This window comes from Haliotis cracherodii, unplaced genomic scaffold (assembly GCF_022045235.1).
Source record: "Haliotis cracherodii isolate W230 unplaced genomic scaffold, xgHalCrac1.p SCAF_10, whole genome shotgun sequence".
Lineage (NCBI taxonomy): Eukaryota > Metazoa > Mollusca > Gastropoda > Lepetellida > Haliotidae > Haliotis > Haliotis cracherodii.
This window is the reverse complement of record NW_027266265.1, coordinates 448,580-465,299: the sequence shown is the minus strand read 5'-3', so window position 1 is coordinate 465,299 and position 16,720 is coordinate 448,580. Positions and strand designations below refer to the sequence as shown.

Sequence of the window (16,720 nt, the reverse complement as noted above, 5' to 3'; positions counted from 1 at the left end):
TGATAAATAAAATCACACCCTCATGTCAAATTGATAAAAGTGGAAAAACTGAAGCTTACCGAGGAGTTTTTCCACTTTTATAAACGAGTGTTGATATATTTGATATCAAAAGAGTTTTGGGTGAGATTTTCTCTATACTACATCCCGAGAAACTGTCTGTTATTTCCTCCATCAGTCATGACCACTATCCTCATGATCATTGATTAAATATCCAGGTTCTACAGTAATTATTGAAATGTACAGTACACTACACTATTGCATTACTTTACAGGACCTCATATGGCCTGCGAGAAGCCTTAGAATTAACCCTAACCCTAACCCCCACTTTTTTATGGCAAGGTTAAACCCTGCAACCCTTATGTCAAAATTAAACAGGAAAATCAAGGGTCCCTATCACAACCATAATGTCAAAATGAAACATGAATATCAAGGGGGCCCTATCACAACCCTAATGTCAAAATTAAACATGAAAATCAAAGGGGCCCTATCACAACCCTAATGTCAAAATTAAACATGAAAATCAATGGGGCCTTTCACAACCCTAATGTCAAAATTAAACATGAAAATCAATGGGGCCTTTCACAACCCTAATGTCAAAATTAAACATGAAAATCAAGCGGCCCCTATCACAACCCTAATGTCATCTTCAAGGGGGGTTAACTGACTACAAAAGTCCAGTTTGAATTGAATCCAATTGGATCACATGGACACATATTCAAGACATGTTAAACAAATGATGTGTGTGAGATTCTAGGAAATGTGTGTCTTACTACATCTAATGAATGAGTGCTGCCTCACTTTCATGACTGAACGCATTTGATTGGTTAATTAGACCTGCTTTTACTTTGAACAGACACAGGTCATGTGTACCAATGTGGAACTGTAGAGTATGCTACTCAACATTTGCTAAGGATCACAGCTTGGACTAAACGTCACTTTAAGACCAGAGTCTGTCAATGAAGATGGGAGTAATGTCATCAGTCTTTTAATCATATAATGTCATGGGTAGACAGTTGACTTCAACCTGAACAAATCATTGTTGTGACACCACTACAGCCACAATCTGGTGACAATTGTATAACATTTGTATGCCAGCAGTGTAACAATAATATAACAAGGGCATTGCCATGGTTACAGTAGTATAACATTTGTATGCCAGCAGTGTAACAATAATATAACAAGGGCATTGCCATGGTTACAGTAGTATAACATTTGTATGCCAGCAGTGTAACAATAATATAACAAGGGCATTGCCATGGTTACAGTAGTATAACATTTGTATGCCAGCAGTGTAACAATAATATAACAAGGGCATTGCCATGGTTACAGTAGTATAACATTCGTATACCAGCAGTGTAACAATAATATAACAAGGGCATTGCCATGGTTACAGTAGTATAACATTTGTATGCCAGCAGTGTAACAATAATATAACAAGGGCATTGCCATGGTTACAGTAGTATAACATTTGTATACCAGCAGTCTAACAATAATATAACAAGGGCATTGCCATGGTTACAGTAGTATAACATTCGTATACCAGCAGTCTAACAATAATATAACAAGGGCATTGCCATGGTTACAGTAGTATAACATTCGTATGCCAGCAGTCTAACAATAATATAACAAGGGCATTGCCATGGTTACAGTGGTATAACATTTGTATACCAGCAGTGTAACAATATAACAAGGGTCTTGCCATGGTTACAGTGGTATAACATTTGTATACCAATAGTGTAACAATAATACAACTCTGTGATATTTTAAATGGTAATCTTTAACAGTGCCAACCTTGGGGAAATAAGCATGGTAGAATTTATGTGTAATATTGAACATGTGTGATGTTTGAACTAATTCTTCCTTTATTCTTTTTAAGGATGCCTCTGTGAGTGAGTTAAGAGGGTACGCAACTTTGGTGAGCTGTGACGATGACAGTAACACTACAAACCCTGACAGCGTCCGACAAGGAGACGGTAAGTGGCATTCACCCTCCTCCAGTCTCAGGACTGTACACCATTAGTCCACAACAAGGGGTCCATCACAGTGTTGGGGAGGGACCACATAGTCCACAACAAGGGGACCATCACAGTGTTGGGGAGGGACCACATAGTCACAACAAGGGGTCCATCACAGTGTTGGGGAGGACCACATAGTCCACAACAAGGGGACCATCACAGTGTTGGGGAGGGACCACATAGTCCACAACAAGGGGTCCATCACAGTGTTGGGAAGGACCACATAGTCCACAACAAGGGGTCCATCACAGTGTTGGGAAGGACCACATAGTCCACAACAAGGGGACCATCACAGTGTTGGGAAGGACCACATAGTCCACAACAAGGGGTCCATCACAGTGTTGGGAAGGACCACATAGTCACAACAAGGGGTCCATCACAGTGTTGGGGAGGGACCACATAGTCCACAACAAGGGGTCCATCACAGTGTTGGGGAAGGACCACATAGTCACAACAAGGGGTCCATCACAGTGTTGGGGAAGGACCACATAGTCACAACAAGGGGTCCATCACAGTGTTGGGGAGGGACCACATAGTCCACAACAAGGGGTCCATCACAGTGTTGGGAAGGACCACATAGTCACAACAAGGGGTCCATCACAGTGTTGGGGAGGGACCACATAGTCACAACAAGGGGTCCATCACAGTGTTGGGAAGGACCACATAGTCCACAACAAGGGGTCCATCACAGTGTTGGGAAGGACCACATAGTCCACAACAAGGGGTCCATCACAGTGTTGGGGAGGGACCACATAGTCACAACAAGGGGTCCATCACAGTGTTGGGGAGGGACCACATAGTCCACAACAAGGGGTCCATCACAGTGTTGGGAAGGACCACATAGTCCACAACAAGGGGTCCATCACAGTATTGGGGAGGGACCACATAGTCACAACAAGGGGTCCATCACAGTGTTGGGGAGGGACCGCATAGTCCACAACAAGGGGTCCATCACAGTGTTGGGAAGGACCACATAGTCCACAACAAGGGGTCCATCACAGTGTTGGGGAGGGACCGCATAGTCCACAACAAGGGGTCCATCACAGTGTTGGGGAGGACCACATAGTCCACAACAAGTGTTAGAGCGTCCTCCTGGGGAGCGAAAGGTCCGGTGTTCGTCATATGAAAATACGTTTAAAGATGGTACTTGTTGTTACCATGTCTGGTGTTCGGCTTCAAGGGGCTAAAACAAGGACTGTTTGGCTCGGGGTCAGTATGCTGTGTCTGAGTGGGGTATTCCCCCCCCCCCCCCCCCCCCCCCCACACACACACACACACCATGCCTATATATGGGTATTGGTATTCTGAAAACATTTCTGTTGTCAAAGATTGGTATTTCATTTCTTTGTATTCCATAAAATGTGCAAAATATCCATGTCAAGCTTTTGTATGTTGTCAAGTCTCTTCTGTTGCTGGTGAACTACGTAATGGCTGCCTGCGAAGGAGGGGGTGGGGGGGAAGAATGCGGAGATTCTTGTCATAATATGTGTCAGTATGTGCCAAAACTTTCCCACTGACGCATATCTTTCAAAAATATTTTCACTCGATTTTAGTCTTGAAGATATTTGGTAAGTAAGTATATTAGCAGGAGGAAGTGTTGTGTCTTCTGGCAAGTGGTTTGAGGCAGCACACTCCGGATGTGCTCGTCGCAGGATCAGACAGTGGACGTGAGGGACTTCCTTCATTCTTCTTCTTCAGACATGGCTGCTCTTAGAATGTCATTATTGTGTAAACTGACTTGACAGCTCGACAAATTATTTTCTGTTATAAGTGAATGACAGGTTGGAGTGAGGTGTTGGTTGGATCTCTTATCATGGTGTCAGACTTTATCTGTGACTGTCACCTTCATGGGCATTTTAAGCTCCTTCAAATAGTTGATGATGTGAAGGTGAGAAGGGTTACCTCCCTTCAATTGTTTCTTTAAAAGTAATGACAAGTGTTGGACATATTTGGGGTTATTTTGTCTTCAAAGAGTTGAAACTGTATTTGTGACTTGAATTATGAGGTAACTTATGTGACTATAGTATATATATATTCTCGTGTACCCTATATTCGTAAACTTAATTTCAACCACGAATATACTTAGAAGTTAGAAGTTGACAGAGGACAAAGTAGACACAATATATGGATAACAACTTCTTTATTTACTGTAAAATATGACGTTTCAGTATGGATTCTTATACTTCTCTGGATTTATTATTTACGAAGACAATTATAGATTTTTTTTGTAGATGTGTTTATTTTGTTGGTTGAGACAATCTGCCATTATCAGATTTCTAGGCCTTAAACAATGTGTGTTTGGATCGCAATTGAAAATATTCAAAGTAATAAGACGGCATCTGTTGTAAATGGTGTTACTGATTGCTGGCAAAATAAATATTGCAGAATCCAGGTGTTGAGGTGTAACCAGAATATGAATATACTGTTGACATTCACAATGTTAATGAGTTACATTTGAATGATTAAGTCCCATTCCTTTGGACACATCTGGAAGCAAATGTACTGTAGCATATTCTGAACTCTAAATTTAACTTGTTGTTTGGCCATTAGAAATAGTAATTGCTAAAAACTTTTCCACCAGCAATGTGTCATCGAAAGACTAAGTGTATATCATCCAAATGCTATCATTTGTCATCTGAAATTTGTTTAATGTTATGGAGAAAGAGTTGAAGCCATATCCATTTGATAGGATTTAAGTGACAGAAAATATATGGTGTAAAAACCTTGACGTTGTAGATCACCATCTTAAGTGGAATAAGATGTTCGTGCGCTACCAAATTCTTTATGTTGTAAAAACAAACACTTGTTATAGATGGACAGCTTTTGACAAAAAAATAAACTATCATGCACCTGTTAAGTCTGGTGGCATACCCCATCATGCACCTGTTTAGTCTGGCGGCATACCCCTTCATGCACCTGTTAAGTCTGGTGGCATACCCCATCATGCACCTGTTAAGTCTGGCGGCATACCCCATCATGCACCTGTTAAGTCTGGTGGCATACCCCATCATGCACCTGTTCAGTCTGGCGGCATACCCCATCATGCACCTGTTAAGTCTGGTGGCATACCCCATCATGCACCTGTTAAGTCTGGTGGCATACCCCATCATGCACCTGTTAAGTCTGCTGGCATACCCCATCATGCACCTGTTAAGTCTGGTGGCATACCCCATTATGCACCTGTTAAGTCTGGTGGCATACCCCATTATGCACCTGTTAAGTCTGGTGGCATACCCCATCATGCACCTGTTAAGTCTGGTGGCATACCCCATTATGCACCTGTTAAGTCTGGTGGCATACCCCATTATGCACCTGTTAAGTCTGGCGGCATACCCCATCATGCACTGTCAACAGACAAGAAACTTAAATCAGAAACTTTAGATTTTGTTCATAAAGCTGTAGCATGGCACAACATGAGATGGTACAATGACACAATATAGACGAGAAAACTGCCATATTTTCTTGAGTACAGTGCGCACCCAAGTATAATGCACCCCCCCCCCCCCCCCCCTAGGGCCTTCAGTATTTTGGAAGTTTTTGTTTTGAATATTATGAGCAGAAAATAGTTACACCATACTCCTTCAGCGAATTCAGGTAAACGAACGGGTGATAAGAAACTTGGTCAGTACAAATTTGAAATTTGAGACAGTACATAACCAGACATGTTGTTTACTGTTTAAATTGTATTGTTTGTTCTGCTAAGCATTGTTTTACATGCCAGGATTAAGATTAACATGTGTTTTTTCTCGTAAACAAAGCCGAAAACAGCAATCAGCTGTACACCCGTTTTCTTTTAATCTACCGGTGATTCAGTTAAAACTTACCCAATGATAGATTTTGATTCGATCGCTTCACACATGGTTTCGCCGAAATTAATTTATTAAGTATTAAAAGGAATTTTGAATAAAATTATTGAAATAAGTTACAAACATAAGTCCAGATATACAATGAACACTTTTTATTACCAGACAGTGGAATTACAAGATTACATTGTGTACTCCAGTATGGATATGTTGACATGGTATTTCCGGTGTTGCGTGCTCATGGTAATGTCTTTGCGGTAAGGGGGAAAAACCATCAAAACTCATTATGGCGTGTATAATGCGCACCCCCTTCTACACAGCTGTGTTTTTTGGGAAAAAAGTGTGCACTATACTCAAGAAAATACGGTATTGCAGATCCAGCTGTGAAGTCATTCTATAATGGACACTTGTCCTGACTGGGGCCTTATATACCTGCATGAAGATCTACTCCTGTCCAAGACGTCTATATTTCATTTCAACTGATTTCATGTTATTTTTCACAAGAAACAGATAGAAATCATCTTCTCACCATAGCACAGAATATTGAAGCTTGTTTGTGATCTGTGTGCACATTGTGGCAATACAAGTTCCATCGCAGTCAGTCAGTGTGTGTGTTGTGACACATTCAATCAGTTGGCAGTGTGCGTGCATGGTGTGTGTGTGTGCTTGTGTGCCTGTCTGTGTGTGTGTGTGTGCCTGTCTCTGTGTGTGTGTTCCTGTGTGTTTATGTCTGTGTGTGTGTGCCTCTGTGTGTGTGTGCCTGTCTCTGTGTGTGTTTATGTCTGTGTGTGTGTGTGCCTGTCTCTGTGTGTGTGCCTGTGTGTTTATGTCTGTGTGTGTGTGCCTGTGCCTCTGTGTGTGTGTCTGTATGTGCGTGTGTGTGTGCCTGTGTGGGATATAATATGAATTTTCACTTGGCTGTCAAGAAAGCATGTGACCTATTGCTGGCCCCGAGTGTGGCGACTCTTTGTCTCCGCGTGTTATAATATGACACGGCATCAGCTGGTGGGCTGCGTGATAACACGATACAACCATGTTGCAGTTATGTGGAGATCAATATGTAGGTAGCGGCAAGCCTTCCACACGACAGCCACTCTCACTGCTGCTGCTGCCTCCATGTTGCTTGCATACAACCTACACATTTCTACGTGATCATGGATCAAGTCATTTGGGCTTGGGTTTCATGTTAATTTAACATAGTTTCAAACGAGTGACATTCACACAATTTTTGGTTTAGTTATAAAATCAAATCAATCTTTAGGTGATCTTCTTTCAGTTTAAATTGACATCAGTATTTTTTAAGGTAGCTATATGTGAATAAAGATAATTTCTTTATATTTTAACGTGGGCCCAAAATTTGAAGTTTAATATTTAAATAATTGCTTGAATACTATTTTGTATTACTATTTTGTAATGAAAACTAGCCATAGTCTTTTTAATAAGTTTAAGATAGCATTTTGGTTTCCGTGGTAACACAATGCAAAATGGACATGTCATTGGATCAACTGTATTTGTAGTTGGGTTGTGAAGTATTTTCACTTCCATCCAGCTTGTCCCTTTCCTTAGCAGACAATGGCTTTACTTTTGTGAAACGCCCAGACTAGCATGTAATTGTACCACAAATTGTGAAGGTTTCTGTTCTTTGAACATTGGTGAAGTTATCTTGATTGCAGTGAACAGTACAATGAAATCACACATCATGCTCTCATCCTGATGTCAGCATGTTGTCACTAAGTGATGCCTCATGTGCATAAGCCTCTCAATACCCTAGGTTGGTTCTGCACTTCGCTGTGCAGAGTTGTGTCCCTTGGTCACACCGAAGACCTATGATCATTGGTTTGAGTCCCGGTTTCTCCGTTTGTCTGCTCCATACCCATGCTCAGGGCACGTTATCAAACACGCATCACTTCAGACTGTCCTCCCACATTAAGCTGACGTGTCATGAAATACTGGAATACTGGTCAAGGCGGTATAAAACCCAACTGACTGACTCACTCACTCTAAAGAGGACCCGTGAAGAGCCGGGGTAGAATAGATCTTCAGCAACACATGATTGTACGCGAGTAACAAGATGGGGTGGTCAGACCCACTGACTTGGTTGATGCATCTCATCGCATCCCAATTGTATATTAATCACTGGATTGTCTGATCCAGACTCATTTATTTTCAGACCGCAGCCATGTAGCTGGAATATTGCTGAGTGTGGCATTTAACAACAAACAAACAAATAAACAAACACTCTAAATAAAAACTGAAATGTAGAAATGAACAAACACATGGGTGATAAGTTACTGTGAGTGTATCTGGTCATCTGACATCAACCTGTTCCAACTGGACAAGGGGCGGTCGGGTAGCCTAGTGATTAAAGCGTTCGCTCGTCACACCGAAGACCCGGGTTCGATTCCCGACAAGGGTACAATGCGTGAAGCCAATTTCTGGTGTCCCCCGCCGTGATATTGCTGGAATATTGCCAGAAGCGGTGTAAAACAATACTCACTCACTCCATCTGGACAAACACGGTCCAGTTTGTGTGTCTGTCTGTGTGTGTACGTCTTCACATGTTTGTGTTCATGTCTCTGCAGTCTTTGTTCACATCTGTGTGTGTGCGTGCGTGCGTGCGTGCGTGCGTGCGTGCGTTCATGTGTGTGAAATATGTTCATATCTTTTCAGTTTTTGTTTACATCTGTGTGTGTGTGTGTATGTGTGTGTCTTGACATGTGTGATCTGGTCTGCTACAACCATATATGAGATTTATTGCTTTTCACTGTTCCTTGGTTGCACTGAGAATTGCTGAATGGTTTAATAAATATTCAACCACATTTTTGCAATGATTTGTTAATAATTACCTGGAGGTGATATGCTTTTCAGAATCTGGAGCAGATGTTTCAGGATTTATTCATGGAGTAAGCATTTGTTGTGACCACGAATCACCACCCAGGACACAAATATGCTGCAGGCTTTATTACCTTGGTCCTAGATACCTGTCTGAACTGGTCGTCAGTCAGATGGTGTGATGGTCCTAGATACCTGTCAGAACTGGTCGTCAGTCAGATGGTGTGATGGTCCTAGATACCTGCCTACAGTGATTGTCAGTTGGGCGGTGTGATGGTCCTAGATACCTGTCTGAACTGGTCGTCAGTCAGATGGTGTGATGGTCCTAGATACCTGCCTACAGTGATTGTCAGTTGGGAGGTGTGATGGTCCTAGATACCTGCCTACAGTGATTGTCAGTTGGGACCTGTCTGAACTGGTCGTCAGTCAGATGGTGTGATGGTCCTAGATACCTGCCTACAGTGATTGTCAGTTGGGACCTGTCTGAACTGGTCGTCAGTCAGATGGTGTGATGGTCCTAGATACCTGCCTACAGTGATTGTCAGTTGGGAGGTGTGATGGTCCTAGATACCTGCCTACAGTGATTGTCAGTTGGGTGGTGTGATGTCCTAGATACCTGTCTGAACTGGTCGTCAGTCAGATGGTGTGATGGTCCTAGATACCTGCCTACAGTGATTGTCAGTTGGGCAGTGTGATGGTCCTAGATACCTGTCTGAACTGGTCGTCAGTCAGATGGTGTGATGGTCCTAGATACCTGTCTGAACTGGTCGTCAGTCAGATGGTGTGATGGTCCTAGCTACCCGACTACAGTGATTGTCAGTTGGATGTAGTGATGGTTCTAGCTACCTGCCTACAGTGATTGTCATTTGGGTGGTGTGATGTCCTAGATACCTGCCTACAGTGATTGTCAGTTGGGCGGTGTGATGGTCCTAGATACCTGTCTGAACTGGTCGTCAGTCAGATGGTGTGATGGTCCTAGATACCTGTCTGAACTGGTCGTCAGTCAGATGGTGTGATGGTCCTAGCTACCCGACTACAGTGATTGTCAGTTGGATGTAGTGATGGTTCTAGCTACCTGCCTACAGTGATTGTCATTTGGGTGGTGTGATGTCCTAGATACCTGCCTACAGTGATTGTCAGTTGGGTGGTGTGATGGTCCCAGCTACCTGACTGCAGTGATTGTCAGTTGGGCGGTGTGATGGTCCTAGCTACCTGACTGCAGTGATTGTCAGTTGGGCGATGTGATGGTCCTAGCTACCTGACTGCAGTGATTGTCAGTTGGGCGGTGTGATGGTCCTAGATACCTGCCTACAGTGATTGTCAGTTGGGCGGTGTGATGGTCCTAGCTACCTGACTGCAGTGATTGTCAGTTGGGCGGTGTGATGGTCCTAGCTACCTGCCTACAGTGATTGTCAGTTGGGCGGTGTGATGGTCCTAGCTACCTGACTGCAGTGATTGTCAGTTGGGCGGTGTGATGGTCCTAGCTACCTGCCTACAGTGATTGTCAGTTGGGCGGTGTGATGCTGGTTCTAGATATCTACCTGTAGTGTTTGCCTCCATTGTCCAACCAAAGGATAACCGTGACCCACAGATGTGGTCTACAATTGAAATGGTGTCGGGTGACAGTATAAGCAGTTCATCAATAAACATTGGCTTGTAGAGAGTACTGATTGTGTAATTGGTTGTCAGCAACTCCTGGAGCTGTCATGTAGGAGTTGAACGCGTGTGATGCCAGTTAAGGTTATCCCTATCAAAGATTTAGTTCACAATGAACAGCAGTTTGCCTATTTCCTGAGAAATTGTATATTTTTGGACATTGTGTTCTCAAGGTTTCAGTGATCTGTGGTGAATCCAAGTGACAGATGTAAACTAAGGCCTGTAGCATGTCAGTGAGGCTGTAGTGAGTCTAGTGAGGCTGTAGCATGTCAGTGAGGCTGTAGCATGTCAGTGAGGCTGTAGTGAATCTAGTGAGGCTGTAGCATGTCAGTGAGGCTGTAGTGAGTCTAGTGAGGCTGTAGCATGTCAGTGAGCCTGTAGCATGTCAGTGAGGCTGTAGTGAGTCTAGTGTGGCTATAGTGAGTCTAGTGAGGCTGTAGCATGTCAGTGAGGCTGTAGTGAGTCTGGTGAGTGGTGAGGCTGTAGTGAGTCTGGTGAGTGGTGAGGCTGTAGTGAGTCTGGTGAGGCTATGGTGAGTCTAGTTTGGCTATGGTGAGTCTGGTGAGGCTGTAGTGAGTCTGGTGAGTCTAGTGAGGCTGTAGTGAGTCTGGTGAGGCTGTGGTGAGTCTAGTGAGGCTATGGTGAGTCTGGTGAGGCTGTAGTGAGTCTAGTGAGGCTGAAGCATGTCAGTGAGTCTGTAGGGAATCTAGTGAGTCTGTAGGGAGTCTAGTGAGGCTGTAGTGAGTCTAGTGAGGCTGTAGTGAGTCTGGTGAGGCTGTAGTGAGTCTGGTGAGGCTGTAGTGAGTCTGGTGAGTCTGTAGGGAGTCTAGTGAGGCTGTAGTGAGTCTGGTGAGGCTGTAGTGAGTCTAGTGAGGCTGTAGCATATCAGTGAGCCTGTAGGATGTCAGTGAGGCTGTAGTGAGTCTAGTGTGGCTGTAGTGAGTCTAGTGAGTCTGTAGCATGTCAGTGAGGCTGTAGTGAGTCTGGTGAGTGGTGAGGCTGTAGTGAGTCTGGTGAGTGGTGAGGCTGTAGTGAGTCTAGTGAGGCTGTAGTGAGTCTGGTGAGGCTGTAGTGTGTCTAGTGAGGCTGTAGTGAGTCTGGTGAGGCTATGGTGAGTCTAGTTTGGCTATGGTGAGTGGTGAGGCTGTAGTGAGTCTGGTGAGTCTAGTGAGGCTGTAGTGAGTCAGTGAGGCTTTAGGGAGTCTAGGGAGGCTGTAGTGAGTCAGTGAGCCTTAGTGAGCGTGTAGCCAGACTAGAGAGTTGGGTTTAACGCCAGAATAGTGAGGCTGTAGTGAGTCAGTGAGGCTTTAGGGAGTCTAGTGAGGCTGTAGTGAGTCAGTGAGCCTTAGTGAGCGTGTAGCCAGACTAGAGAGTTGGGTTTAACGCCAGAATAGTGAGGCTGTAGCGAGTTTAGTGAGTCTGTAGCATGTCTACCAAGCCTGTAGCGAGTGTAGCAAGCCTGTAGCGAGTCTGGCGAGGCTGCAGTACATGGAGCCAGATGTCTCAGCCAGCTCTGCATGGTGTAACGTTGTCTAACATACTGAGTGACAAAAGGTTGTCATTTGCAACATCTCCAACAGACAACAGGCAGTGAAAGGCTGTCTGAATGTGCTATAATGACGTCAATTACCCTGAGACCGAATGCAACTGCACATCCGAATCCTTAGCCCCGGTTGGCCAACCATGTGTGAAATGTAAGGCTATTTTTACATGCAGCGAATAAATGTCGTCAATTGATCGATGTTATGCCATGCAGTGTACTGATCCAGTGAACCAGTGCCTCTCACCGGCGTGATCGCTGTACATTAATATTGTATCCCCATCCACCACGATCTCGCCGCCACGGCTTGAGCACAGTTGATGGACTTTTTTCCCTGACAATGACATTTCCTGTAGTAGTATAATGCTGGTTGATAGTATATCAGAGGCAGCTCCTATCTAATTACAACACAAGGCCTTTCGGCTAATTTGTCCCAAGTGTTGAAATGAGGAAGTGTATGGCTTTCTGATATGATTTAAACCCCAGTGGTTAGGAAGATTCTATTTTTTTAGAATAAGCTGAAGACAGCTGTTGAAATGTGAACAATGTGTGCATTTTAAAATGACTGAAGCATCATTGTTGTGTTTAGTTTGAAAAAAATTGAAAATATTTCTTGAAAAACTTAAGCAATTTCAGAGACAAGTGTGAAAATTGGGTCTCCCATGAAACAAGGACAGGATTAGTTCAGGATTTGAAAGCTCATCACTGGGATTGTTATTGGAATGATATTTTAAGAGAATATTATGTTTGTGATTACAGATTGATGGAGGAAATGGTGGCCTGTTTACATCTCTTTTGTAGTGCCATCATGTTTGTCATGGAACATCAGATGGAGTTTCAAGTGCCACTGATCATTAGTTTTTATAATTGTTTTCAATAGTCGCCCAAAGTCAGTGTTGACAAACTATTGTGTAAAGGCAGGACCACAACACATGGTCAGTGCTTTGTCAGGCCATTTGGACACCCTGTATAGGAAGTAACTGTTTCAGATACACTGTGACTCGGCACTTACAGGTAGTCCTCAACAGACATTACTAATGAGGATATTATTGTAACCTATTTGTTGCCACCTAACTACTGAAGATGTTTGAGGGGCTGTGGAGTAGTCTAGTGGTTAAAGCATTTGCTTGTCAAGCCGAAGACCAGGGTTCGATTCTCCACATGAGTATAATGTGTGAAGCCCATGTCTGGTTCCCCTGCCATGGTATTGCAGGAATATTGCTTAATGCAGCATAAAACCATACTCACTCACTCACTATTACAATTTTGAGCTTAACTATATGCTTATGTCATCTTTCCTTTGGGGGCACAGGTAAACCAGTCATCTAAGGGCGCTGCAAAAATGCTGTGCACAGCTGATTACTGCCAACAAGGTCTGAGACCTGCATCACTTCGGGCTTTCTTCCCACATTAAGCTGACATGCCGTGATATAATTGGAATACTCTTAAAAGCCGTATTAACCCAAACTCACTCACTCATCCTTCATTTCTAGGGACTATTTGTTTTGGTCCACACAGCTGGTTGTTGTATAGCTGTCACTGTCAGTGTAAACATGAAGTCACACGTACTAAATGGAACTGTGTGTATGAAGGTACAAAGTCACGATATAACAAATTATAAGAAACAGGTCTTCGAGTGAGCACAGTTGGTACCCGTGGTGATGCCTACTTCTTGCCTGTTCCCTGATTTTACACAGGTGATATCAAGTCCAGCACTTTACACACTGTATCCTGGGTAAACTTTTGACGTTTCTTTTCATGTTTGATTAATTTTCCCAAACCTTTGCAGATAGAAATGTAAATATATCTATAATTACCATGTTTGGTGACAAATGCCCCAATGAAGTTAAAAAAAATGTTTGTTAAAAGTCCAGTGTCCACCCTTGCCGAACTAGGCTGAAATCAAAGAGTAATATATTTGCTCAACCAATGAGTCTATGCATAGTCCAATCAAAATCACATAACGAAATCGACATCCAGTTTGTAAACTGCCATGCATATTTCGGTAAATTGAAGGATTTGCAAAGCATGTGTACCCCCAACTCAGCATCAACAGATATTTTTTAAAATCTTTTCATGCTTTTAATCAAGGTGCTCACATGATTTGACGTACTTCACGAAGTAAGACCTGTTTTATCATGATATAGATTTTGATTTCGATCAGATCGTCTTGACTGAGCGCCACCGTTTTGTTTGAAGTAAATGCAAATGATATGAGAGGTGGAATCTGATTGGACAAACTTGACAGAACTTGTAATAGCCACAGAAATTCCAGCCTTGTTCGGCAAGGGTGGAAACTGGAATTTTACAGTCAGATAACTCCTTTGCTTAAGGAAGATGTTTTTTTAGAGTCAAGTCAAAAGTTTATTGTACTGATGCATTATCAGTTTTGGCAGATTTCTCCCTCAGTTAATGCACTGACCTTATATTTGACATGTCACTTACTGGTATACCAATTTCTTTGATCAAACAATAGCGCAGATAACATGTAGGTTATCAATAGAACTAATAACATATCAATAACAATATCCGTTATTAATGGCACTGATGTACCAATACTGAGCACCAAATTCCAAAACATTCTGAAATAGACGTACATTGATTTAAACTTGTCATGAAATGCACCAGTTCCAATTTCCTCCAGCATTGCTGGTCCTAACAGGCCTAATAGATCCCTTGGAAGTGGCCCAGTTTCAGCTTCACAATACCACCATTCTCATTAGACTTGTAGATGTGAACGTGGAGATTAAGGTTCGACACAAAATACCACATGGTAAATTATTCACGGCAGTTATTTGTTGGAATCACCTCTGTGATCTCTGCGAGTCGTGTGACGGTACTTTGTGTGGTACCATAGAGACCTTCACTGTAGGTAATACCTAGCCTAGTGCTTCACATCAAACTTGCATGAGTCTTTGCCTTGATAAGCTGAACACTCAACACACAAATTGGTTCAGGGATTGAACAAGCACATTGTTTGTGATCATGTCACCGTGATAGTCTTTGTCGTATTTGATTGTCACTGTGCATATTAATATGAATTGTTGAGACTTGAAAACATCAAATTTTGCCTACAAGAATTTTATGAGGATATTGATAACACAGTTTATAGTTGGGGTGCTTTAAGTTCTTTTGAATTTAAACTTTTGACAGAAGGATCAATTTTGTTCAGTTCGTTTTACAATAATTTTTCTAAAATGTGTCCCACTCTGTCTTGATCAGGTTATTGCATATAATGTACTTAATTCCATCATCTGTATTCCAGCACTTTTATTGGCAACAGACTTTGATTCCAGTGCTGCGCCATCTTTCACCAAAAGACAAATTACTGGAGATTTGGTCTTTGCTTTGCAACAACAGCAGTGTCGGCCTTGGGCCTTCCTCGGCGACTCTGAGACTGCTAGTTAGGATGATGCATATAAATTTCAGTCCATGCCACAGTTGAAAGCCCTTCAATCTTTGTATTGTTCTGTGATCTTGTGCTCTATCGCTTAATAGCTGCGTCATGATTTATATGGGCAAGGAGCACTGCTGCCCCTGATAAATCGCCTGGCAATCCTCGCTGGGAGATCATCAAGAAAAGAAGACTGCCGCCCCACGCCTCCCGGTCTGTTGGAGCTTTAACCATCTTATGGTGGCTGTGTACACGATCAGAAATTTTCATTTTTTTCTACATATAGAATTGAGTGTGGCTTATGAAATTGTCATACAAACAATTTGCTGTATAGTAATTTTTGGGCGTTAAAAAATGTTTTGATTCATAGCTGAGGAAAATCCATAATGCATATATTTTGCCCTTCTGTTGTTAATAATTCACACCTTGCAAACAGGCTATGGAAAATAACATGTCGGGTCTATCTGCAGCTCTTGCAAATTGTCTTTCCTTGCCCCGATTGATCCTAATTTGAACATGGAAGAAAAATTTAATCGCTGATTGCCAGTGTAGAGAGCTTTACTACCCTCTTCAACCTATCCTGTCATGCAAAGCAACCTTGGTGCCAACAGGGCGTAAAATCATACTTAATTCCTTCCTGGAAATTTTTCATGTGGTTTGCTTAATTTTTCATGTGGTTTGCTTTGAATCAATGAGATCATGTGTTATCAGGAAGTGGCTCCCCATCTTATCGGTGGGTTTTCACTCATGTAATTTACTACCATATTGAGAGATCAATTAACTGGACAATTTGTATAAATTTTTCGTGTGGTTTACCATCATCTTGTCTCGACCATATGTTATCTCCCTTGATGATCATTTTCATTGGCCCTTGGAGGGCAGCAAATACAGATTGAGCACTTGTCACTGCACCAATATATCTTACAGGGATGGTATACCGAGGGAAAGACTTCCATTTAACATACAAGCAAGCGTTGCCATGATAATATGACTGTTTCATGATCCCGAACAAATTTATTTTTGTATGAAGGTATTTGAAATTGGTATCTACTGCCTAATTATTTTAATGTAGGGACTCCCCAGAAATTGTAACATTACCGGTCGGCTGTGATAGGACCCCTTGGCTATCCTGGTATATGTCATGTGGCACTTGGTCTGTGCACTGACATCGCCACAGATGCCAACCATTACCATTTGGGTGGATTCATTATGATATTTGTCCCAAATTCTATCATGATGACAGAGTAACGGATTGAATCAGAATTTTCCGAATGAGTACATAGCCACTTGCACATTCTTGCTCAGTGATGACTTGGCATTACACCACAGGCTAATTTGCATATCACGTGACTTGACTTTTCGCTTGTTTGTTAACAAACACGCTTATTCTGAACTTAGAACCGACTGGCCTAATGCAAACCTTTGGTGTGCTTTACATATTGTTTTGCATAACTATATAGATATGCAACTGCAACTGTGA

General features: G+C 42.5%; 1 protein-coding gene across 2 annotated transcripts in view; it reads left to right on the top strand.

The window, feature by feature from the left end:
* The window catches only part of LOC139453946 (genetic suppressor element 1-like), a 104,173-nt gene that overhangs the window by 20,227 nt on the left and 67,226 nt on the right, over positions 1 to 16,720 (top strand). For both annotated transcript variants that reach the window (XM_071235389.1, XM_071235388.1), the window contains exon 2: positions 1,877 to 1,973. In XM_071235389.1, the coding sequence (XP_071091490.1) occupies positions 1,877 to 1,973 (97 nt within the window). The remainder of the gene's footprint in view (positions 1 to 1,876; positions 1,974 to 16,720) is intronic.